At 41.4% G+C, this 27,152-nt stretch overlaps 1 protein-coding gene across 1 annotated transcript; it reads right to left on the bottom strand.

Moving 5' to 3' along the window:
- Window positions 1–201: 201 nt before the first annotated feature.
- ZMYND12 (zinc finger MYND-type containing 12) lies at window positions 202–27,149 on the bottom strand. The gene is made up of 8 exons (XM_080655803.1): window positions 26,798–27,149; window positions 17,169–17,310; window positions 13,896–14,067; window positions 11,982–12,151; window positions 7,212–7,334; window positions 5,872–5,983; window positions 2,689–2,834; window positions 202–2,014 (listed from the first exon to the last, which is right to left on the bottom strand). Exons 1-8 carry the CDS (start codon window positions 26,905–26,907, stop codon window positions 1,889–1,891), a joined length of 1,101 nt encoding a protein of 366 aa, XP_080511929.1. The 5' UTR covers window positions 26,908–27,149; the 3' UTR covers window positions 202–1,888.
- Between the last annotated feature and the right edge of the window lie 3 nt (window positions 27,150–27,152).

Here is a 27,152-nt window from a genome sequence, read left to right as displayed (position 1 = left end):
GCCAGATTATTATGCATTCAGAGATCATAATAATCTGACCACTCAGTGTATATAAAAGCCCAGAGACCAAATGGCGGAATGACCAGAACGACCGGTTGACCAGTCGCTATGACACCCACTGATCACCAGGGGGCAGACTCTCAATGCAGAATCTTCCCCCTGGTGATCAGTGCACTCCCACAGTGGGAGCAGCCACTTAGAGGGCGGGTCCACAGCCACTCAGCTGACTGGGATGAGCTGTGCTCCCACAGCGGGCTGATCCCCACAGGCCACAGCCCCCATCAGTGCATGAATCCTGTGCACTGGGCCTCTAGTCAATGATGGAAGAGAATTTTTGATGTGCTGCCTCCTGCATACCCCTTACTGGGGATTTAGTCCACAACCCAGGCATGTGCCCTTGACTGGAATCAAACCCAGGACCCTTCAGTCAGCAGGCCAAAGCTCCAGCCACTGAGCCAAATCTGCCAGGGCAATCTGGCCTATTTTTATTATGTATCTGAGTGAATTAATTTACAGTGAGAACAAAAAAACTCTCAGACAGGTCCTTGACTTGCATATCCTCTCCCTGGGTGCAAATCTACCTAGGAAGCTAAGCGTGCTAATGGACAGGCTATTTGACAAACCTGGAGCTAAAAGAAAGAAAAAGATATGCTGCCAGCAGGTGTGGCTCAGTGGTTGAGCATCAACCCATGAACCAAAAGGTCCCTGGTTTGATTCCTGGTCAGGGCACATGCCCGGTTACAGGCTCGATCCCCAGTAGGGGGTGTGCAAGAGGCAACTGATCAATGTTTCTCTCTCATCAATGCTTCTATCTCTCAATCACTCTCCCTTCCTCTCTCCCTAGAATCACTAAAAAAAAAAAAAAAAAAAAAATTACAAAAAAAAAGATATGTTAAGTGATCACGGTCATCCAGGGAACAAGCTGATACTGCTATGGCCACATTTAGGCCATTTTACAACAATAATGAATAAGGTTATGGGGGAGATCAAGGTCACAAAGATAGTAAGTAAAAGAGCTGAGATTTTAACCTATGCACATCTGAGTCCAAGGCCTGCACTCTGTCTACATCACTGGGGGCCTTTCAGAGGACTTCTCCCCTAGACTGTATAAATGGCTCACTTCTGCTTAAATCACTGTCTAGGAAGACAAAGATGCCAACCTGGAATGGTATCTCAGCCAATCTGTGTAAGGACTCCTTGCAAGGCCCTGGGGCCTTCTCTGGCAAAGATCTATGATTTATGTCTGCATTTTGCTATTTGTTTTCTATATACCTCATGTCCTTTTGTTCCTCTCATTCTCCTTCACCGCCTTTTTTTGCATTAAGTGGATTTTTTTCTAGTATATTTTAATTCCTTTGTTGATTTTAAACTATTTTTAGAGTAATTTTCTTAGTGATTACTCTAGAAATTATAGTGGACATTTTAATCACAAACTACCTCAAATTAATGCTAACTTAATTCCAGTAGAATAGGAAAACTTTGTTCCAATATAGCTTATTTCCTACCTCCACCCCCTTTTTTTTCTGGCAGAAATCTATGGAACATGCATCACTTGGAGACTTCTGGGAAATATGAAAAACTGTTTGCAGTTTAATTACAAATGTTATATTAGTGAGCAGAAGCACATTATTCAAAGTTGTACAAAGTCATGATAAACCAAGTGCAAAGGTAATGATAAACAAGTTTTACTGATTTCTACACCCAAAGCTCTATATTCCCTTACATATGCTGTGCAAGAAAGAATAAAAACACACTATATGTGAAGTCACAGGGCAAGAGGGTGGGAACTTCAGCAATTCATAGTACCTCAAAGCAGTTGTGCAAGGCTGGAATATATTAGATGCTCAATAGTCGCTTGAATAGGCCCTGACATGGAACCCATGGGTCACTAAGGAATGGGATAAGTTTCTTCAGTTGAGATGATACTTAGTAATTGTTCAATGAGGTTTTGTTCATGGGCACCGAGCTGTTTTTCTTTAGCTATGTTGTAGGTTCTCGTGGCATATTCTTGTGCCTGGAATAGAATTGCAGTGATGAAAGGAAGTTGTCACAGGGAAGCATTACATTGGGAAGCCCCATCTGTGCTCAATCCCAGAAACATGGGAAAGGATCCAACAGCTTCTCACACCAGCCACAGAGCTCTTGTTGGAAACTTGTGAACACCGACTGGGTCCTTAGAGCTAGCCACATGTGTGCTGGGGGAGGGGGGGGGAAGGGGACACCAGAAAAAGTCACCTGGTTTTACAAACTAAGTACACTTTCATAGCAAAGTGAGATCTTTGTAGGATCTTAATTAGGGCCCTTTGAACCAACACTGGAAGGCAGAGAGAAGACAGGGCCATAAGTAAACTGACAACCTGGAGGAACTCACTGAGTGTAGTTAAAGCTATTACCCCATTCCTGCAAGGACTCCCCAGAGCCCTCAGGCCCTGCAGGCTTTTTAGTACTGCCCCTGCCTCAGTTTACCTATGCAACTCTGGGAAGGCCCCCTTGAGGAAAGAAGACAATCCAGTTTCCATTATGCAGGCTGGACTCAACAAATAAAACCTGGCAGGAGCCTCTGAGCTTTTCTGGAGTGGGGGCTACGCTTAGGGCAAATGCTAATGCAATTGGGCAGAACACAGCTGGATTCAACTAGAGGGATTTCTATCTCAATTTCAGACATGCTGACTTTCTAGGGAAACTTGCCTTTGAAGAATTCATCATCAGGTAGTAAAGCATGACCAGGATTCTCAGAACGAAGGTAATTTTTTGGGGAGCTGTGCTAGATGTAGACTCTCGAATGTGTAAGATCAAAGTCAGGATCCGAATGGCTTCTGCTTCCTGGGCTTCATCTGCAGTGGAAAGGAGGGAAAGAAGAAACAGGTCCTGGAGGCAGCTGAGTCTACCCTCAGTGGTAAGCACTGAGCTGTGTGGGCACCTGGCCTCCAGAAGCCTCCTCACAGGCATGCTGGTAGAGGCAGTGCAAAGCACAGCAAGTTCTCCACCTGGAGGGCAGCCGCCACATATAGAGCAGTTCCAGGCAGCTCCCGGCCTTGCCTAGCATGTCATTATGAGAGAAACCTAAAAAAATGCTCAGTTCCAACGTTGCTAAGATTTCTCTCTTTCAGAGTCCTGAAGTGGATCTCTTAAGCTCCCAAATACAGGGGATTTGTCCCAGTGGCCCAACTCAGCTTCCACTCTCTAGCAAGTGGGGGGAGCGGGGCTTCTTGCAGGTGCAGCATCTTAATTCTTCTTCCTCAACTCCAAAGATGCTTAAGCAATAGCCTTTCTGCTTTCCCTGGGGTGGCTGTTTACAATTTCCCCCAGCAGTTTTTGGTTCTCCTTTAGTCATCATTTATTGACTTACTAGTAGCCCGGTGCATGGATTTGTGCACACTGAAAGGAAATTAATTACAAGAAATATTCTAATATTGCTGTTTGCCCTTTCTCTATAATACAAGTGTCAGAGATTAAAGAAAATTAGTAAAATGTATATGAAAATAATATCTAAATTGATTAATAAACAATAACAACATGATATAACAATAAAGACATGATATAAAAACAACAAAAACATAATATAAAAGCAATACTGATAAAAACAATGACTGATAAACTGATTAAACTTATTCTATTATTTCCCTGTATACCGCATTAAGAGTAAAAACACTTTCAGAGTGCTTGACTAATTTCCCTTGTGATGAAGTATTTACAACTTTAACATCACACGCTCTTCGAACTAGAGAGAAAGAAACATATAACTGACCATGTCTGAAAACGGGTTCAGGTAGGAATATTCCTACTCTGTCTAGAGTTTGTCCTTGTGATTTATTAATAGTCATTACAAATGTTGGCATCATGGGAAACTGTCTTCGAATTAATTTAAATGGGAGGCCAGTGTCAGACAGGGACAAATCAATTCTTGGAATCAGAACAACCTCTCCTTCCCCAGATCCTGATAATACTTCAGCTTCGATTATGTTAGGTCGCAATCTTTTGATAATAAATCCAGTACCATTACAAAGACCCCATTTACTATTGAGATTTCTCAGTAGCATGATGTAGCACCTACTTTCAATTTTAATTTATGACATGGCATTCCTGAAGGAGTAATACTATTAAGAAATTTGATGGGAAATTCTTCCTTTTTGGCATCATCTGTTGAATCGATGGAATCATCACTCAAATAGGTGTGAAAATCTCCATTGAGTATATCCAAAATTTCTTCATTTAATTTATGAAAGTGCTCATTTTTAGGACAAAGAATTGCATGTTTAGATATATTTTTAATATTATCTACAGATATGCTATTTCCAAAGGTAGCTTCAATAACAGGTCTGTTACAAATCATTTCACGGGGGATTTCAATAATATCCATTTTGAGAGCTTTATATGTATCATGCCTGCATGAGTCAATGCTTATTTTTAAATTGCCGGTGTGCGTCATATGTACTGGCCTGTCAGTCGGTCACTTTGCCTTTTATACATACAGATTATGAGTTATTATGGGCCAGATACTTAAAAGCACTTTTTTAAGTATAGCAAGTCCCAAATAACTTCATTTCATTAGACATCACTTCATTATAACATTGATGAGAGAAAAAATTGATTCCCAGTGAGAGCCACTCTCTGTGTGGAGTTGGCATATCTTCCCACTTCTATGTGGGTTTTTTCCTGGTCCTCAGTTTCCCTCCCACAGCTCAAAGATGTACCCATAGGTGACTGGTGTGCCTAAATCGTCCCAGTCTGAGTGAATGTAGGTGTGTGTGTGAGTGTACCCTTTGAGGGAGTGGCATCCTGTCCAGGGTTGGCCCCACCTTGTGCCCTGAATTGCCAGGATGGGCTCCAGTCACCTGCAACCTTGAACTGGAATAAGCAGGTTGGAAAAGAATTATCTTGCTAGTTTTTATTAATATTTCTTAAATGTATGGATGGCTCACATTTATTTCAGAGTTTAATATTAGAAGTGTTTTGGGTCTTTATTTAGGAGTTTGATGATGTTTTTGTGACCAGAAATACGCCGTAGGAACCTAACTCTTGTTTACATCAATTAGCCTATAGTCCGTTTCCAAAAACCTATGAAAGACATTAAGTGAGGACATACTGTACTAAGCTTAGAGAAACAGACAGAAAGGATATATGCCATAATATTAAGGTTGGCTATCTTGGCTAGCTATGATTTCCAAGTTTTCTGCTTTAACATAAACCACTTTTATCATAAGAGATAGCTCAATAAAGTTACTAATTTTTTAATCCTTAACTCAAAACCTCTCCTGTAAGAAGTCTTCCCCTTTCAACACCATCCTCACCTCTTTGTTCTGGGGCTCAGCTTATAATATAATTTATACTCATAGAAATTTTATTTTGGTATTTCAAATAGGCTCTGTCTCACCAACTACACTTTTTTAGCACAAGCTAGATCCTCTGTCTCTTTATTATCTCAGAGGGAGTGATATTGTCCAGAGCTACTCAACACTCAGCCTTTTGCCAAGCCTGGGGATGGTGAGATGAATCAGACTCAGCACTGCCACTGAGGAGCTCACTGTCCAGTAAAGCAAGAGGATAGGGCACCAGGACAATTGAGTAATGCCACTTCTGTGTTGAGTCTTGGCTTATGTTCCTTGGAGGGATAACACATAAGAAATGGATGCTCTGCAGAAATCACAGTGGGCTCTCCTCCAAGTATGTCCCCTGAAAGGCTGTGTGTGGTGCTAGAAACCTGAATTCTGGTAAAATCTCTTTGCTCCCCTGTCTCAGTTTTCCCATAATCAATATGGGAGAGATGGCATGTGCTCCATGACAGGCACAGCTGCTCTCCCTATTTTTGGGACAAGGCCCATGATTGAGAGGAAGTCACTGCTCTGCTTCGTAGGGAGAACTGCCACTTACCCAAGCCAGTGTCAGTCTCAAATCGTTTGCCCAGTAAATCTACTTGTTGGACACGAGCCTCTGAGAGGACTTGATAGCGATTATTCAAATATTTATTCCAGATCTCACAGACCTGTTGGGAAAGAAGATACAATCAGACAAGCAGGCCAGGTCTTAAGTCATTGGACCAGCCAGCTAGGAGGGCAGCGCTCTCTCTCTCATTGTGCCTGGTTGGGGGGAGGAGGGGAAGAGGAGGCTTAGGAGCCAAACAGGCCTGGCCAAAGTGAGTGTGGCAAATGTTGGGCTGCAAAGGGCACCTGGCTGATCTGGGGATAGCCCTGGTGGGTCTAATAACAATGACTACCGTTTATTGAGCACATATAACTAAACCTTTACATCCTCACAACACCAACTGAGGTCATAGTCTTATTATTCCCATTTTACAGAGAAGGAAACAGGCTCAGAGATGATAAGATTGTACTTGACTTTTGGTAAAAGCTGGTAGGTGGCACAGCCAAGAATTAAATTCAAGTCTGTCTGACTCTGAAGCTCATTTCTTTTCAGCTACACCACAGTGCCTCTTCCTCAAAAGTGGGCCTAAAATATGAATAAACAGTCACAGCATGAGAGCCTATATCACACAGAAATGGTTGCTTGCCAAGTGAGGTGTTACTCTATGAACATAACTGAGGACATTTTAAATACTAAAAGCAGTTTAAAATCTTCCACATGCAAAAAATGGAAACTTCAAAGTGCACTCATATTTTTTGATCCCTTCATATAACTTTTTAGCCATAATTTTCCCTTTAAAATCTCATTTCTGCCCTAACCAGTTCGGCTTAGTGGATGGAGTGTCTGCCTGCAGACTGAAGGGTCCCGGGTTTGATTACGGTCAAAGTTATATGCTGAGTTGCAGGCTCAGTCCCCAATAAGGAGTGTGCAGGAGCAGCTGATCAATGATTCTCTCTCTTCCTTGATGTTCTATCTCTCCTTCTCCCTTCTGCTCTGAAATCAGTAAAAATATATATTAAAATCTCATTTCCTTCTCTATCACAAACCTCAATATGCCCACATTACCTTGTTCCTGTGGGTATGACAGAGCATACGGCAATCTATTTGGAGGGATTTGGTTCTTATTGACCCATCACTTATTATTTGTTAATCGTCCTATGGATTCTAAGGATTATTTTGGTAGTGGAGAAATAGGAAGAAAAAAATTGGAATATATCATATATCAGGCTATATAAACTTGGACAAGTCCCTTTATCTCTGTGCTTCAAATTTCTCATGAATGATCTGACACCAGTTGTAAGGTACAAGGCCTAAGTGTCAAGGCTCAGCTCCCATATTCCCTAGCTCACCTTGGTGTACAGTGTGTCCGCCAGGTCCAATTTCATAAGGTCAAAGAAGATATTAGCCAGGTGAAAGTAGCCTCCTGAGGTCCTGATGTCCTCTGTTCCAAATGCACAACTGGCAAAATAAATCTATAGCAGAAGGAAGAAGGTGAGTGCTGTGTTCTCTTTGCAAATCATATATCTGATAAAAACAAACTCATATCCAGAATATACAAAGAATGTTTACAACAGCCCAACTAAAAATGAGCAAAGGGTCTGAAGAGACATGTCTATAAGAACATGTACCAATGGCTAACAAGCCGTAAGAAATGATGCTCAATATTTTCAGTCATTAAGAAAATGCAAAATAAAACCATGACATACCACTTCTCACACCCTAGAATGGCTCTAATGAAAAAGGCAGAATACAACAAGTATTGTCAAGGATGTGGAGGAAATAAAGCCCTTGAACATTGCTGGTATGAATATGGAATGATGCAGCCTCTGTGGAAAACAGTTTGGCAGTTCTCAAAAAGTTAAACATGTAGTTACTACATGACCCAGCAATTCTATTCTGTGATATATGCCCAAGAACATGAGAACATGTGTCCATACAAAGATTTGTATAAAAATATTCTTAGTGGAGAGAGAATGCTCTCCCTCCCAAGAGCACATCCACACCTCTCCCTTCCCTTTCCTCTTCTCCCACAGGCATGCTCTCAGGCAGCAGTCACCAACCTTTTGGACCTCACAAACCACCAGTGGTCCGCGGACCACCGGTTGGCAACCGCTGCTCTAAGGGACCCCAGGAGGCTTGCAACCAGGGAGCAATGGGAAGTGGCAGCTTGTCCTGCACTAACTCCCTCTCCTGTCCCCAAGGTACCCTTTTCTCTGACTTCTTAGTGAGCCAAAGCAGCCCAGCCTAGGCTCATTTCCCCACCTAGTCCCTTTCCTGTTGTTTCTTCTATCCTGGGCCCTTCCTTGTTTCACTGTCCCCAGCTTTAATAAACATCCTCTAAAGATCACCTGGAAAAAAAATACATTCTTAGCAACATTATGCATAATAGCCCAAAGTAGGAACAATCCATATGTCCCTCAACCGAGGAATGGCTAAACAAACTGTAGTATATTCAGATGATGGACTACTACTCAGCAATAAAAGGAACAAAGTATTTATACACACAACATGGATGGATCTCAAAATAATTATGCTAAGTGAAAGAAGTCAGATGCAAAAAACCACATATCATTCTGTTTATATCTAATGTCCAGAAAAGGCAAACCTAGAGAAACAGAAAGTGGTTGCCTGGGGCAGGGGTGAGGTGGGATAGTAAGAAGCTAGGAAAATTCCTGGGCAAGTGGGATGGGATTAAACAAGAAAATTAAACAAGGCCAAAAATTTCAACAACTTACAGCCAGCTAGTGAATCCCAAGACTACTATCTTCCCCAACCAAGGACACTTGAGAGCAAATGGTTTATACCTCTCCTCCTTAACCAGAGAATACATAGTTTAAATCACCCTGATCAGGAGATAGAGAACAGAGACCCAGTTAATGCCATTCATGCCAGCTAAACCCAAGGACAGGTGAAGTCAGGGGAACAAATAACAAAAACCCGATTTAGAGCCAGACCAACCCAAGATAAAAGTCAAACAGTAAAGTAGACCAAAGAATAATCCCAAACTCCCCTATAACCTCATTTTGATGCATCAGCATATTAAAAATGCATCTGGTGCCTGGCCAGTGTATCTCAGTGGTTAGAGCATTGGGTGCACATTGAAGGGTCACAGGTTCGATTCCTGGTCAAGGGTACAGATTTGATCCCTGGCTTCAGTTGGGGTGTGTGTGAGAGGCAACCAATTAATGTGTCATTCTCACATCTCTCTTTCTCTCTCCCTTCTTTTCTCCCTTCCTGCCTCCCTCCCTCTCCCTTCTTCCCTTCCTTCCTCCCATTCACTTTCTCTAAAAATCAATGGAAAAAATATCCTCGGGAGATGATTAACAACAACAAAATAAATCTGGAAAGCTGATGAATATTCTACTGAAACCATCCCCTAAGATTCTCATCTCTCTGGAGCACACAGATGCCCCTTCTCAGGTATGAACTTTTTACTTTCTTCTAAACTCTAAGGGTCCCCACCACACTTGCAACCAGGGAAGCAATGGACAGCGGCAGCGCTTCCTGGGCTAACATCCTGAACCTGTCCCTAAGGCCCCCTTTTCTCTGACTCTCCAGGGAGCGGACAGCAGGCCCCCCCTTGGCTAATTTCTTTCCCCTAACATTTCTAGAGAGCCAAAGCTACCCACCTAGGCTCTCGCCTGTTGCTTCTTCTATCCTAAGTCCTTCCTTTGTTTCACTGTCCCCAGCTTAAATAAACGTACTCTCAAAACCACCTGGAGTTGTATTGTGAAATCTTTCCCACACCAAATCAAGAACCCACACACTACAGGCTGGCCTGAGGCAGACCTGCTCCAGGTCAGTTCCCATCCCATGACAGGGGTGGGAATGAGAAATGACTGAAAATGGATATTAGGGCTCTCTTTGGGATGATAAAAATGTTCTACAACTGGATTGTGCTAATGGCTGCACAACTCTGTAAGCTTACTAAAAATCATTTCATTATTCACTTAAAGTGGGTGAATTTTATGATATGTATCAAAAAAACTTTTTCTTTTTTTTTAAGCTATGCTGAGGACTCTGAGCTTGATCTAATTGTTTTTTTAAAATATATTTTTAATTGATTTCAGAGGAAGAGAGAGGTAGAAACATCAATGATGAGAGAGAATCATTGATTGGCTGCCTCCTGCATGCCCCACACTAGGAATTGAGCACGCAACCCAGGCATGTGTCCTGACCAGGAATCAAATCGTGATCTCCTGGTTCATATATTAATGTTCAACCACTGAGCCATGACAGCCGGGCTTGATCTATTCTTTATAGTCTTTTTTCTTTTCTTTTTTTTTAAAGCTAGGCTGAGGAATCTGAGCTTGATCTCATTCTTAACAATATGGCCCACCTCAAGACAGAATGAACATCTGCTTAATTTGTCAGAGGGTGTAGATAGAGTCTATTTGTGCAGAGAAACACAGATGAATAAGTGCATTAGTCAGGCTCATAGGTGGAAAGTTATGGCATCCTCAAAATATTTCCTGAAGACACTTTAATGAAAATAATCATTTACAGAGATGTGGAAGGGTTAAGGAACCAATAAGAACTAGGGAGGAACTGGGGATTATCAACAGCAAGAAATTATTACCATCCTGACTCCTGAAAAAGCAAGGGGAGAAAGCAGGGTTACGAGGGCCCAATAAGAGCTAGAGCCATGGAAGAATGCTACCTGACAGGACTCATAAGGAACAATGTCCCTGCCAGAACTGGGGTGGGGAAGAAAGGCAGCAGAGAAAGTAAATACCCCAACCTCTCTCTCCTCCCAATCTTCAATCCCCCACCACGTCTTTCACTCTCCAAACCAAAGCTAGAGCAATGGAGTCCCAGTTGTGTAGTCCATAGAGGTAAGCCTCCCAGGGCAGACTAGGCAGCAAATGAATTTGGGGTGAGGGTATATGGAGACTAATCACCACAAGATGTTTCCATTGGCTCTATGGACATTGTGCTGTGGCAGCCAACCAGAGGGAGAGTTGCCCGGTGGAGAGGCTGGAGAGAGAGCCAACCTGCATGAAGACTGCAGTCTGACCCTAACCGCATCCAGATTTCAGACTCAGAAACTATTCTCTCTGGTAATATTGTCCAGTGGTCGGCAAACTGCGGCTCGCAAGCCACATGCAGCTCGCGAGCCGCGGTTTGCCGCTCTGTTGACTGAGTTTGCCGACCACTGATCTAGACTCTCGATTCCAATAATTACAGGCTGTTGTTGTTCCTTGTGATTAAGCCCCTATCCCAGTGGTAGGCGAACTCATTAGTCAACAGAGCGGCAAACCACAGTTTGCCGACCACTGGTATTGTCCAATACTGAAATCCTAATAGAAACCTCAGAAATGTTGGGAGAACTGCTCAGTCATCACCCTTATTATCCTGTTTAACATTTGAACAGAGTTTTGTAGTTTATAAAGCACATTCACATACCACCAGCTCAATGAAATGTAATAACCATACTCTGAAGTAGAGATATCGATGTTATTTTTTTTAAATAACAGCCAAAGTGCTGCATATGCATTGTCCTATTATTTATTTCTGTAATGAGGTAGAGACCATTTCATGATTTCTCCCTTAAAAGTGATGAAAGAGGTTAAATAATTTGTCTAAGACTATGTGGCTGGTCAGATTAGAGAGCTGGGACTAGAAGTAAAACCCTTCTCTTAGTCAGTACTCTGTCTGCCTCCCTTAATTATCCTCAGAGCAACTGAGGCTTAGGGAAATGATGTGATCTGGGCAAGATTGCACAGCCAGGAAGGCCTGAACTCAGGTTGTTAAAATTATGTTCTTGCGTGGCCAGAGTGGCCAGTTGGTTGGAGCATCGTACTGTGCATCTAAGGGTTACTAATTTGATTCCTGGTCAGGGCACATGCCAGGGTTGTGGGCTAGATCCCCAGTAGTGGGCACATAGGAGGCAGCCAATGAATGTCTTACTCTCACATCTATGTTTCTCTTCCTTCCCCTTCCCCTCTCACTAAAAAATCAATAATATTTTTAAATATTTTTAAAATTGTGTTCTTGTTAATACCCCACCAGTCAGTTGTAGACAAAAAAGTTATAGAGAAATGCTCAGTTTAAAAAAACAAACTACTAAACAGGGCTGGTCTCAGAAATATTCAGGTGTTATAATTTAGATTGTTTACATCATTGGCCAGATGATAACGGGCTTCCTCGTAGTTTTCCTTAGCTATAAAGAGAAGTCCCAGGTTCCGATGCAGTAAAGAGTGGGTGGCATAAGAACAATCAGTTGATTTGAGGACTGTCCACTGGGCTTGGGATAGATATTCCTCAGCCTGGACGATCTGGTCTAGGCCTGTCCAAAAGATTGAAAGAAGGTTATAATTCATATCCTGGCCAGAAAATACATGATGAAAGATGTCATCATGCATTCACACATTTATTCATTAACTCAGACATTTATTGACACACAAATACTTATACACGAAAATTTATAGCAGCCTAATCATAATAGCCAAAAAAATAGAAACAATTTAAATGTCCAAGTGATGAGTAGATTTGCAAAATGTGGTCTATCCGTATCAATGAATGGGATAGTATTCAGCCATGGAAAGAAATCAAGTACTGCTATAACATGGATGACCCTGGAAAACATATTCTAAGTTAAAGAAGCCAGACACAAAAGGCCACATATTGTATGATCCATTTATATGAAATGTCCAGAAAAGGCCAATCCATGGAGACAGAAGGTAGATTAGTGGTGGCCAGGAAATGTGGGTATGGGAAAATGGGGTATGACTGCTAATATGGGTGTGGGGTTCCTTTTGGGTTAACTAAAATGTTCTGGAATTAAACAGAGTGATGGTTGCACAATCTTCTGAATAATTAAAACTGCTGAATTAACCTTAGCCGGTTTGGCTCAGTGGATAGAGCATCAGCCTGTGGACTGAAGGGTCCCGGGTTTGATTCCTGTCAAGGGCAAATGCCAGGGTTATGGGCTCGATCCCCAGTAGGGGGCTTGCAGAAAGCAGCCGATGAGTGATTCTCCCTCATCATTGATGTTTCTATCTCTCTCTCCCTCTCCCTTCCTCTCTGAAATCAATAAAAATATATTTTAAGAAAAAAACTGCTGAAGTATACTTTGAAAGAGTGAAGTAACTTAAATGATCATCATCGGTAATGGAATAAATTGAAAACATGTGCCAATTTATAGGATGGGATGAGAAGAACACAGCATCACTTCTATGATATTCTTGCCAAAGATACATCGTCTGCATTTAGTCAGGAGGAAACTTCAGAGAAACCCAAATTGAGGGACATTTTATAAAATAATTGGCTTTTAATATTTAAAAAATTAAAGTTACAGGCATCAAGGGAAGATTGAGAAGTTATTTCAAAATGATATACTGTAGATACTAAAAAATGTTAATTCCCCTAAAAAATGCTAATGCTCCTCTTGTTGTAACAACCACATGAGATGACTGCCAAGGGTGTGCTCCCCAGTCTCAAAACTCCCTCTCATCTATAGGAGCAGGTTCCTGTATTCCTGTTGGAACTACATGACCCTGACTCAAAGGTAGATAGATACCACCCTCAAGCTGAGTCAACACAATTCTCTCTTTAGGAATATAAAATTGAAAATCAGATGCTAATTAGTTTCTATTACCCACCTTGAACCTGGAGGACATGTAAATTCAGCTATACCTGACATTTTGGGCTGTCTCCTGCAGTAAGCATAAGGTAGAAAAATATGGTCTGCAGATATGGAGAAGCAGAGGCAAGAGACAAAGCCCCAGAAATACAAGCTGAGAGCACCAGCCTTACTTTGTTACAGCATTCTGATTCTAGTACCGCATGGTGCTTCAATTCCCTTAGGACACGCCAGCGTCCTAATACATTTCCTCCTTTTGCTTAGGTCAGCTAGAGAGGATTTGTCAGTTGTAGTCGAAAGTTCAAGACATCTCCTTCCCCATCTTGTGCCAAACTTTTCAGCAGCCCTGCTCTTGCACAAAAGATACCAAGGCTAGATTCTTTGGCTACTTATATGACCCAATATAGCACTTCTTAAGGACTCCAGCAGGTAAGTCATTTCCACTTACCAATGCTAGCCTCTGCCAACAGCAGGTAGGCAGGCACAAGCTCTACTGAACTCAGGCCGTACACATTCATGCGGAAGCGAAGAGAATGCAAAGCTGCTGGGACAGCATCTTCATACCTTCCTTCAAAGATATATTTCTGGGCTACAGTGTAGCAGAATTCAATCAAGTGCTTCTGTGGAAGAAAAAAGTAGTCAGTCTATAGGTAAAGACAATGGTGGATATAGGTATACCTGGATATAAGGCCAATACCTAATGAGCTGGTTGAGGGCACATAGTAAGCCTGCCTGTATTAAGCTGGCCACAAGTCCTAGAATAAGTGACACAAAAAGGCAAACTCTGCACTGTGAGTTCCTTAAGGTCCAGGAACAAGTGCATTTTTTAAAATATATATTTTATTGATTTTTTACAGAGAGGAATGGAGAGGGAGAGGAATAGAGTTAGAAACATCAATGAGAGAGAAACATTGATTCAGCTGCCTCCTACACACTCCCCACTGGGGATGTGCCCGCAACCAAGGTACATGCCCTTGACCGGAATCGAATCCGGGACCCTACAGTCCACAGGCCGACGCTCTATCCACTGAACCAAACTGGCCAGGGCACAAGTGTATTTTCATCTTAGTTCCGTACTTGGCATAAATGAGTGCTCAATAGAAAATTATTAAATGAATATTCTTCTTCTATTTATATTAAAATTTTAGTTTAACAAAACTATCATGACTCAGGACTACCTGAAACTGTCTGCCTTTCTATTTGAATTAATTTTAAGAGAATTTTCCTTCTGGAGTTATCCTGCTTAGCTAATATCAGAAACAAGTTTACTCTTAGGCCATTGTTTTAAGGCCACTCTCAAAGTGTGACAACACTAAAATTGATGAATCTGGTGTTTTGAAATTTATGGCTTATAAAGTGCTATTTTTTAAAGAAAAAATGAGATGCTATCAATGCCATAATAGTTTTATTAATCTCCTCTATTTACTCCTTTATATATTCAAACATCATTGTTGACCTCCTACTACGTGCCTCGGCTCTTATCAGAATACTTGACATATATGGGTATTATGGCTGAATTTTATTCCCCAGAATTCATATGTTGAAGCCCTAACCCCTAGTACCTCAGAATGTGACTGCACTTGGAGACAGGGCCTTTAAATAGGAGATTAAGTTAAGATGAGGCCTTTAGAATGGCCCCTAATCCAATCTAATGGTGTCCTTATAAGAAGAAATTTGGGAGAAACCAAGATGGCGGCATAGGTAAACACCTAAACTGCAGCCTCACACAACAATTTCAAAACTACAACTAAAAGACAAAACGGACATCATCCAGAACCACAGGAAGGCTGAGTGGGAATTCTACAACTAGAAGGAAAGAGAAAAGCACACTAAGACTCAGAGGAGCTGCAAGAGGCAGAGGTACTGAGACGTGTGTGTGGAGAGGACTGGCAACTGAGTGTGCGGCTGGCTTTCTCAAGTGGGAGGGAGACAAAAGCTCCCGACTGCGCTAAACTCCAGTTCCAGGCGAGACTCTGGGGACCCAGACTCATACAGGGTGAAACTGGACTGTCAGGAAAGAGAAAAGCACACTGAGACTCAGAGGAACTGCGGAAGGCAGAGGTCCCGAGGCGCGTGCGCAGAGAGGGTGGGCAACTGAGTACGCAGCTGGCTTTCTCAAGTGGGAGGGAGACAAAAGCTCCCGACTGCGCTGAACTCCAGTTCCGGGCAAGACTCTGGGACCCAGACTCATTCGGGGAGAAACTGGACTGTCTGGCAGCAGGCGGAACTCAAGGGCGGCTTTCTCTCAGAGGTGCTTGCAGCGATTACCACGGGACACTGAGATACAATGGCCTATTAGGGCAGGGCTGACGGGAAACCAATGCTGTCTGCTCCGCCCTGAGACTCCGCCCCATCCAAGCTGAGCACAGAGGCTTTTGCAAGTCTTCTCCCATAAGGGTGTCTCCAGCACAGAAGTTCTCCCAGCGTAGACACAGCTGATCCTCACAGCCAATTGGCCTGGAGGTCAATTCCTCCCAGTGATACCAACAACAATCAAGGCTTAACTACAACAAGACTGTGCACACAGCCCACAAAGGGGTGCACCAAGAGTGTCCACCTCAGGTAACTGGAGAGACTGAGCCACTGGGCCCTATAGGACACCTAGCACACAAAGCCACTCTATCTACTCAGGGAAGCAACTAAAATACAGAGACAAAGAAACAGGTCACAAATGAAAGAAATGGAGGAAAGCAAACAACTGGATATAGAGTTCAAAACCACGGTTATAAGGTTTTTCAAGAATTTTCTAGAAAAGGCTGATAAATTTAGCGAGACCCTCGAGGATATGAAAAAGGACCAACTAGAAATTAAGCATACACTGACTGAAATTAAAAAAAAAATTATACAGAAAAGGAGGAACCTTAAATGCATATTACTAAGAAGCCAATCTGAAAAGGCCACACACTGTATGATTCCCACTATATAGGATATTCTGGAAAAGGTAACCCTATGGAGACAGTGAAAGGATTGGTGGTTGCCAAAGGCTGGGGTATGGAGTGTAGAGGGAAGGGATGAATAGGCAGAACACAGAGGATTTTTCGGGCTGTGAAAATACTCTGTATGATACTATAATGATGGATACATGTTATTATACGTTTGTCCAAACCCATAAAATGCACATGTAGTTTCATCGGTTGTAACAAATGCACCAGTCTGATGGGGGATGTCAACAGAGGTTAATGTATGTGGGGTCGGAGGTACACGGGAAATCTCTATACCTTACACTCAATTTTGCTGTGAACCTAAAACTGTTCTAAAAAAATAAAACCTATATTAAAACAAAACAAAACAAAACAAAAAAAAGAAGAAATTTGGACACAAGAAGAGATACCAAGGTTGTGTGTGCACAGAGGAAAGACCATGGGAGGACATGGCAAGGCAACCATCTGTAAACCAAAGAGAGAGGCCTCAGAAGAAACCAAACCTGCCAACACCTATCATTGATCTTGGTCCTATTGCTTCCAGAACTGAGAGAGAATAAATTTCTGTGTTTTAAGCCGCTCAATCTATGGTACTTTGTTATGGCGGCCCAAGGAGACCACAGCAGATACTCAGCAAGTATGTGGAGAACTGACTGAATGGCACTAATGACATAAAAACACAAAACCAAGTCTCTGCCCTCACAAATATTACAGGTTAGTGATCTCAACCCAGTGCGCCCTTTCTCCTGGGCAGTTTCGCTGCACCCAGGTGTTAACCTGAACCTGTCTTGCAGGCCTACCTGTCTCTGCTGCAGCTGCTGGAGGCCATGCTGACGCTCCTCCTCTGAATTGTAGAAGGGCATGGTGGTGCGCAGCGGAATCAGCAGCTGACAGATCTTCTCATGGATGCTGTTCCAGTCAGTTTTCTGATGAACCTCATCACTGACAATAAAAACATGGACTTCATTATATTTATTTTAGGGCTGACCTAAAATTCCATTGCTCCACTTCAGGCCTAGCCCTAGAAACTAGAAAAGCCAGCCCAACAGACCGGGCAGGGAGCTCAAGCCTTTTTGAGACAAATCTCTTTTCTGTCATGTGATTATTTGATGGTGGAAAAACTATGTTGGGTTGGGGAAGGGTGGAGAAGGGTGGCCTCTCTGTAGGCACAGGTTCACGTTCAGAAGCCACGTGGTGCTGCTGTGGCTCTTCTGTTTTCATGATTAATTAATAATAACAAAGACAGCTTTACTTCTGCATTATTTTAAGGTCATTTTCAAAATATCTGAACTTTGCAGCCGAGGGATGTGAGGGTCTTTTTCCTGGGGAAGAGAAAGGAATTTACATTTGGTGAGGTTCTAAGAGATGCTTTCCTATCATGGCGCCCTCATGTTGCAGGACTCTGGAGAGCACCCCTTGCATTGTCTTTGGTGCTCCTGGGAGTGCTTTCACTTAGAACACACTGAATGCCTCCCAAAGCCAGTGGTGCAGCAGGAGGTCTTGCACGTAACTAATTAACTTTTGAAAACAGAACAAAATCTGTTATTACTGTTTTAAAGGTAAAGAAGCACAGGTGTCAAGAGATTAAGTAGTTGCTCTAAGCCTGTACTCCAAAGCCAGCTGTTTCTTAACTCTCTAAGGGAAGCACTGTGACAGTTTGGTATACAGCTTTTCTGACTGTTTTACATACATATTTATTATTTTTAAACACTCAATTAGACAGCACAGATATAGGACATTTGTATCACTGCAGAAAAATTCTACAAGCATATCCACTCCCGCTCCTTAAATAATTGCCTCTATGAATGACTCCCAAATTTATTACCCAAATCTGACCCTTCCTCCAATCATGGTGTTTTGTTTTGTTTTTACATTTTTTAACAGATATATAATTCACATATCACAAAATTTACAATTTTAAAGTGTATAATTCAGTGTTGTTTTTTAAAAATATATTCACAATATATAACCATCACCCTATCTAACTCCAGGACATTTTCATCACCCAGAAAAAAAAACTCCATTCACTCTAACAGTAGCTCTCATCCTTCCTTCCACCCTGTAATGCCTAGAATCCTAATCTACTTTCTCTATGTATTTGTCTATTCTGGACATTGCATAAAAATGGGAACAGACAATATATAACCTTTTGTGTCTACCTTCTTTCATTTAGTATGCTTTCAAGATTCAGCCATGCTGTATCATGCATCAATGTTATTCCTTCTTATGACTGAATAATATTCCTTGTATAGAATCTATAGATGTATCACTTCTTGTTTATAAGTTCATTAGTTAGTGAACATTTGGGTTGTTTCCACTTTTTGGCTATTATGAATAATGCTTCTATGAACATTAGTGCTTAAGCTTTTGTGTGAAACCTAATCAGTTCTCTTGGGTATATAACTAAGAATGGAATTGCTGGGTCATATGGTAACTATATGTTTAAATTTTTGAGGGCTGCCAAACTGTTTTCCACAGAAGTTGTACCATTTTATTTTGTTTTAATTTAATTTTTTTATTGATTTCAGAGAGAGGAAGAGAAAGGGAAAGAGGGATAGCAACATCAGTGATGAAAGAGAATCATTGATCGGCCACCTCTTGCATGCCCCTGGCTGGGGATCAAGCCCACAACCCGGGCATGTGCCCTGATTAGGAATCCAACCGTGACCTCCTGGTTCATAGGTCAATGCTCAACCATTGAACCACGCTGGGCAAGCATGTACCATTTTATAATCCAACCAGCAATGTATGAGGGTTCTATTTTCTTTACTTCCTAACCAACACTTGTCATCTTCTGTCTTTTTTATTATAACCATCCTAGTGTGTGGTGTCTCATTGTGGTTTTATATTGTAGTTCCCCAATGACTAATAATGTTGAGCATCTTTTCAGGTGCTTACTAACCATTTGTATATCTTCCTTGGAGAAATGTTTATTCAAATCCTTTGCCCACTTTTTAACAGGGTCTTTTGTCTTCTTATTGTTGAGTTTTAAGTGTTCTTTATGCATTGTGGATACTAAGTCCTTATCAGATTTGCAAATATTTTTTTCTCAATCTGTAGGCTCTTTTCCCTTTTTTCTTAGTGTTTTCTGATGCATAAAAGTTTTTAATGTTGATAATGTTCAACCTATCTTTGGTTTCTTGTGCTGTTGGTGTCATACCTGAGAACCGTTGCCTAATCCAAGATCACACAAATTTACAACATATATTTCCTTCTAAAAGTTTTATATTTTTAGCTCTTACATTTAGGTATTTCTTGTATGTGGTGTAAGGTAGGGGTCCAAATTCTTCTTTTGCATATAGATACCCAGTTTTGCCAGCACCATACAGAGGAAACAATTTTTTTCCCAAATGAATGGTCTTGGTAACCTTTTTGAAAATCAATTAATCATAAATGTTTGTGCTTATTTCCAGACTTTTAATTCTGTTCCACTGATCTGCATGTCTATCCTTCTGCCAGTATCATACTTTCTTCATTATTATAGCTTTGTAGTAAATTTTGAAATTGAGAAGTGTGAGTCTTCCACTTGTTCTTTCTCAAGACTACTTTGGCTATTCTGGGTCTTTGTGTTTTCGTATGAATTTTAGGACTAGTATGTCCATTTTGGCAAAATGGCACTTGGAATTTTGATAAGAATTGCATTGAATCTGCAGATCAATTTGGGGAGTGTTACTATCTTAATATTAAATCTTCCAATCTATGAATACCTTTCCATTTATTTAGGTCTTTAATTTCTTCCAACGATATTTTGTTATTTTCAGTGTATAAATCTTACACTATTTTGGTTAAATTCATCCCACCCCCCCGCCTTTTTTGATGCTCTTGTAAATTGAATGGTTTTCTTATCTCACTTTCAGATTGTTCTTGGCTAGCATATAGAAATACAACTGATTTTTTGCATAGCGATCCTGTAACCTTGCTGTTTTCATTTATTAGCTCTAATAGGTGGGTGTGTTTTTTGTGTGGATTCTTTAGGATTTTCACTATAAGATCGTGTCATCTGTTAATAGAGGTACTTTTACTCCTTTTTCAATCTGGATGACTTTTATTTCATTATATATACACTAGAGGCCCGGTGCACAAAAATTGGTCACTGGCGGGGGGGTTGTCCTTCAGCCTGGCCTGTACCCTCTTGCAGGCCGGGATCCCTCAGGGGATGTTTGACTGATGGCTTAGGCCCGCTTCTAGGGCCACATGGCTATGGACGGAGCATGGTTGAGTGCAAGGAAGCAGGGGTGAAGCAAGAGGAACAAGAGAAGAATTCCTTTGGGGATTATGTATTCCCAAATTGTCACAGGCTTGCATTGGGTCCACCCTCCTAGCCAATGATCTTTGGTCCCAGGTTAGACTGACAGACAAGCACCTTCCTTATGTCACCCTGTCTTCACTGCACATGCAAGGATTTCTCCCTTTGTTGGACTCCTTCCCCAGTGATTTACAGGGAATGGACCAGTAGTTCCCTGGGGAGTGTAAAATTGCAGCTTCCTGGTGAAGCTGCCCAGACAACTGTGCTTATAATGTCTGGCCTCCCCTTTGCTCCTTTCCTATTATTAATATTAGCTAGCTAGATATGACTGTAACAGCTGAAGAATATGCCTTGTATTACTTCAATCCTTATAAATTTGAGACTTGTTTTTATGCTGTAACATATGATCTATCCTGGATAATGTTCTATATGCACTTGAGAAGAATGTGCATTCTGTTGTTGTTGGATGGTGTTCTACAGATGTCTGTTAGGTCTAGTTAGTTTATACCATTGTTCAAGTTTTGTATTTCCTTGCTGATCTTTGGTCTAGTTGTTCTATTCATTATTGAAAGTGGGATACTAAAGTGTCTAAGTATTATCACTGAATTGTTTATTTCTCCATTTAATTCTCACAGTTATTCCTTCATGTATTTCTTTCACATTTACCTTTTTAAGAAAAAAAACTGAATTATAGTTGACATATAACTGTTTCAGATATTTTAAGACTGTTATTAGGTGCATACAATGCATTTCTATTGCCTATGACACATTTTTACCTAAATGTGAGAATGTTAACTGTTTGGTTTCATTTATACAAATAGGTAACAATAATCCAAAATAGGTAACAATAATCTAGGGCAGGGATCAGCAAAATTTTCTATAAAAGGCCAGAGAGTAAATACTTTAGGCTTTAAAAAGTATATGGTCTCACCCCTATGTTCATAGCAGCACAATTTACAATTGCTAAGATTTGGAAACACCCTAAGTGCCCATCAGCAGGTGAGTGGATTAAAAAACTGTGGTACATCTACCCATTGAAATACTACGCTGCTGTAAAAAAGAAGAAACTCTTACCATTTGCAACAGTATGGATGGACCTGGAGAGCATTATGCTAAGTGAAATAAGCCAGTCAGAGAAAGATAAATACCACATGATCTCACTCATTTGTGGAATATAATGAACAACATAAACTGATGAACAGGGACAGATCCAGAGAGAAGATCAACCAAAGGACTCGTATACATGCATATACTAGTAAGCATAACTCATGGACACAGACAGTAGGAGGGTGAGAGCCTGTGCTGAGGGGTGGGAACAGCTGGGGAGAGGTCAATGGGGGAAAAGGGAGACATATGTAACACTGTAAACAATAAAGAATTTTTTTAAAAAGTATATGGTCTCTGTTGCAACTATTCAACTTTGCTATTATAGCACAAAGGCAGTCACAGACAAAAATATATAGCACTCTCTCTTCTTCCTTCCTCCTGAGACAACAGAAATGCAATAAAGTAGTTTCTTTATAAACTGGGACTGTTATCCTCAAAATGACATAAAGCATTTTAAAGGGTTTTTTGGTAGACAATTATTGTAAATAAATCAATAAAAGCACTTAACAGTCAGGATACAGAGTTGAGTTCACAGGGTATTTATTAAATAGGGGCTTGTTGAGTGATTGGGTGAACAATGAAAATATTAACTTACTTAGCTACCTGAACTATTGTTCCACTGAGAGTATTTGATATATCTTGCCTTTCTAAATAAAGTGATCTTCATTTAAATATTTGTGAGCTCTCTCTTGATCTATCTACCGCCTCCAATGTAGGGCCATGCATAAAAAAGGAATTGACTAAAATATATACATATATATTTTCACAGGGTTCACAGTCAAGCAGCTGGTGAGCTAGACAGGTTTTGTTTGGCCATTAACATGTTTTTAAACTGAATTTGAATGTCTTTAGGCAGAGCATTCATTCTCCAGTTAACCACAGATGCTACTGCTTCCTACTATTGAATATCACTTTACTGTTTGTTTTCTCTTCCTGGCCAATGAAGGCATTTGATTTTGTGCTCCATATGTTAAATAGAAGGAAAAACTATTAAAAATTACTCTTATCTCGCCCTGACCGGTTTGGCTCAGTGGATAGAGCGTCGGCCTGCGGACTGAAGGGTCCTGGGTTCGATTCCGGTCAAGGGCATGTACCTTGGTTGCGGGCACATCCCCAGTGGGGGGGTGCAGGAGGCAGCTGATCGATGTTTCTCTCTTATCGATGTTTCTAACTCTCTATCCCTCTCCCTTCCTCTCTGTAAAAAAAAAGTCAATAAAATATATTTAAAAAAAAATTACTCTTATCTCTATGATATAAACCTGTCCATAATGTTTCAGTGTATACTTTAATAAAATTGCCTTTTTGAAAAAGTGTTCTATTCTCTGGGAACAATATAGAAAGATATGCACACCGCCAAAACCGGTTTGGCTCAGTGGATGGAGCGTCGGCCTGCGGACTCAAGGGTCCCGGGTTCGATTCCGGTCAAGGGCATGTGCCTTGGTTGCGGGCGCATCCCCAGTGGGAGGTGTGCAGGAGGCAGCTGATCGATGTCTCTCTCTCATCGATGTTTCTAGCTCTCTAACCCTCTCCCTTCCTCTCTGTAAAATATCAATAAAATATATTTAAAAAAGAAAAAAAAAGAAAGATATGCACAAGATTATACATAGTATATAAAATAAATGGATTTGCAGGAATATAAGAAAATTAACCAAAATATCAGGTTATTAATTTCTGGGTTGTAAGATTATAATTTGTTTTTCTTTATTTTTTGTATTTTCAGGTTTTCTGCAGTAAGCATGAATTACATTTATACTCAGGAAAAAATTCTTTTGAAAAAAAAACCCTACAAACTTTCAAGCTGACTGTCCTTCCTGCTCTTACATTTGGAATGAAGAAAATAAATAAGTAAATATTGAGTGCCAACTTGGTCCCAGGCACAGTGCTAGATGCTTTACATTCAACCATGAAAACTCTGAAAGGAAGGAGGTAGTAAAGCCCCCATTTTTGAGATATAGAACAATTACCTCAGTTTTATTTTATTTTTTAAAATATATTATTGATTTCAGAGAGGAAAAGAGAAATAGAAACATCAATGATGAGAGAGAATCATTGATTGGCTGCCTCCTACACGCCCCCTACTGGGGATTGAGCCCACAACCCAGGCATGTGCACTTCACTGGAATCGAACCCGGTACCCTTCAGTCTGCAGGTCAACGCTCTATCCACTGAGCCAAACCGGCTAGGGCACCTCAGTTTTATTTTACAGAAAAATTTTAAAATCTCCAGGATACAATCATATAGAAATCTGGAGAAAAAAGGGGGAGGAGGAGAAAAGACTTTAAGGAGAATTACAACCATTGAAAAAAGAGAAAGAAAATAATGGAAGATAAGGGCATAGGACATGATGATTTACTCATTCATGCATTCATCAAATACTTAGTTTCAACTATTTCAAGGCACTTTGCTCGAGACTGTGGAGCATACACAAGATGGGCCTGAAACAGATCAAAACGCAGCATACATGTGACAGTCCTTCTATACATTCTACATAATATCCTATATTGATGAAGCATAATAAAATTGAGATAATATGCTTGCCAACAAATAAAATGAAGAAGGGAAATAAAAGTTGTCTGTGAAGTGTCATACAGAGTAAGTTCAAAATGAGTTGAGAAGAAGTAATTGCTTCTGGCTAGAGGGATGAAAGAGGGATGGGGAAGAGGTGGATGCTCATATTAGACAAAGGGGTACCAGGCCTATACTTAAAATTGTTTCTTAGCCATCTCTTCCAAGTGGCCTGAAGGTCCCTCAAACTGTGTCCCAATCCAATCTGCCACCTACCACCTGCTCTGCGTTCTTTGACCCAGTTAACAGGTTTATTATTCATTCAGAAGTTCATTTATTCAACAAATGATCACTGAGTGCCTGGTATGTGCAGGCCCTAGGTCTAGTAAAAGACATAGATATTAAATAAGCAAACAGAAAAATAGAAAAGTACAGGTAAAGTGAAAAAAAAAAGTGAGAGAGTATTTAGATTGGATTTTCTGGAAAACCTCTTTGAAGAAATAAAATTTCTGAGAACTGAAGGAGGAAAGGGAACTAGAAAGATTCATGGATGAAGGGGAGATTCCCAGCAGAGAGCAAAGAAATTGAGAAAGGAAAGGACTTGTCAAATTTGAACTGAAAGAAAGTCTCTGTAGCTGCATCAAGGAAAAGAGGAAGTGAGTGTGGTAGGAAACTAAGGGAGAGAGGTAACAGGACTTTGCAGGTTCTGTCATGAATTCTGAATTGTATTCTAAATGCAATAAAGTAACAGCAATGAAAAAACAGATGCCATCCTTGCCCTCCTGGGGCACACAGCCTAGTGAGGAATATAAAGCAGTGAACAACTGATTTCAAATCGTATCATAAATGTTAAGATATGGGACATATTGAATGCTGTGAGAGCATGGAGGATGGACCCCTAATTCAGTCTGAGAGGTATGTTCACGCCATACTGGGACCACTGCAACAACTTCTCAATCAGCTATGCAGCCTCCAGTGTCTACCTTCCAAGCTATCTTCCACATTGCGACCTGTCATCTTAACACAAATGAGAGCATGCCAAAATCATCCATGACCTTCCAGAGGGTAAATTCCAAACTCTTTGAGGTCATGTCACTTTTTGACCCTAACCTTGATCTTCTCCATTTAAATTCCTACTAGTACCTCACAATGATCTTCAAATTTTTTTTTTTTTACTAAGCCCATAGCATGAAATACATTGTACCAGTACGAACACACATATCCACATAAGAACACTAAAAGTTGCAAGAGATAGTTCAAGCAGGATCACTCTAATAATTTTTATTCTATTACTTTCTTAAAATGCTTGTTGGGACTTACTCATAATCGGCTAAAGGGTCATGGACTGCAATTTAAAAATCAGTGACTGCTCCCTCCACTACTACCTCCGTTAACCCAGCTCTCAATAAACTCTGTTCTTTCACCCTTCACCCAGGCAGTCCTGGATGTCAGCGTCCTACGCTTCCGGCTTCACTGTTCATTCACCTAGCAACTTCCTACTAAAATTTCAAGACTCAGCTCAAATGTTACTTCTTCAGAGAACCTTTCCGGATACTGCCCCAATCACTGCCTCCATCCTTAGAAGTCCCAGGGAAGAGCACATCTTGAGTGACAACACTTGTATCATAATGACTTTCTTTTTTAAACAAGTTCGTCTGCTCTGACCTAGGTTTCTGGAAGTCAGCAACATAGGTGTTTTATCCCAGGCCCAAAATAGGGTCTACTCCAAAGCAAAGGTCAAAGGATGTTACACTGAATAATTGAAAACTGATCTCATCCAGTACTACCCACCCCATACCCTTACCATGTTGGCTGTGCACCAAATAGCCTGCTTCCTTCCTTTATTTTTCTTTTTAAAAATATGTTTCTAATGATTTTAAAGAGAGAGAGAGAGAGAGAGAGAGGGAGAGAGAGAGAGAGAAACATGGATGTGAGAGAAACATCCATGGGCTGCCTCCTGCACGCCCCCCACAGGATCGAGGCAGCAACTTGGGCATGTGTTCTGCCAGGGAATCGCATTGGTGACCTCTAGGTGCATGAGAGGACGCTCAACCAACAGAGCTACACCGGCTAGGGCCAAATAGCCTTCTTTCTATTCCTCAAACACAGCCAATTCTTTCCTCCCTCAGGGCCTTACTGTACCACTCTTCCCCCAGCCATTTCCATGGCAGGCTCCTCCTACTTCACTTTCAGATCAACAGTCTGCCCTCAGAGAGGCAATCTGCCCAACCTCCCATCGCATTTCCTTTGACTTTATGACATTTATCACTCTCTGAAACTATCTTGCTTTCCGTTTGTTTGCATATCGGTAGGTCGCAGTGAAAATGTTATTAGCCCTTTGAGGGACATGGTCTGCCGAGTTCCCACAGTGACTTCAGCACGCACAACAGTGCATAGCGCACAGTAGGCGCTCAACAAAACATCTGCTGGTGAATGATTGAGTAGAAGAGCATGAAAACGAGGCACCGAAGTCTTAGAGACCTGTCTTGAGACCGCCTCGCCCCACCCAAGCCAGAGGGGTGATTGGGAGAGTGGGAGTCGGTCGCCTAGGAGCCACATTTCAGGGCCTACCAGTAATAAGTGACTGTGCAGGCCGGGCACACCCGCTCGGCTGGAGCTTCGCACACTTCACAGCAGATCCGGCGCCCCTTGGGCACCGCCAGTTGGTAGATCATGTTCATGTTGCAGCCAGCGGTGTCAGTCTCTAGGACCGTTGCCTGGCGATAATACGGTGGACGCCGGTGTCACGTGATCACCACGGGGCAACCTCGTTCCCAGCATTTCAAGGACAGGGGAAGGGCGTGGCTTGTCTAACACCTGGAGCGTGTTTGAGGTTAAAAAAGCCAAAAAACAAAAGACAACCGTCACTCCCACACACAAATCCCAACCCATAAGTTAAATGGCCGCGCAATCTAGCTCCAGTGGA

Source organism: Plecotus auritus (genome assembly GCF_963455305.1).
Source record: "Plecotus auritus genome assembly, chromosome: 2".
NCBI classification, from domain to species: Eukaryota; Metazoa; Chordata; class Mammalia; order Chiroptera; family Vespertilionidae; genus Plecotus; species Plecotus auritus.
Note: the sequence above shows the minus strand (reverse complement) of the source record. Positions and strands in the feature narration are given on the sequence as shown.

Bases quoted from the DNA above. Each gene is read 5' to 3' on its own strand.
- ZMYND12 (XM_080655803.1), bottom strand. From the start codon at position 26,907: ATGAACATGATCTACCAACTGGCGGTGCCCAAGGGGCGCCGGATCTGC. The intron at 17,311-26,797 runs GTAGGCCCTGAA...TTTTATTGTCAG, and splicing joins TGCACAGTCACTTATTACTG to TGATGAGGTTCATCAGAAAA. The intron at 2,015-2,688 runs GCAAGTTTCCCT...ATTCTATTCCAG, and splicing joins TGATGATGAATTCTTCAAAG to GCACAAGAATATGCCACGAG.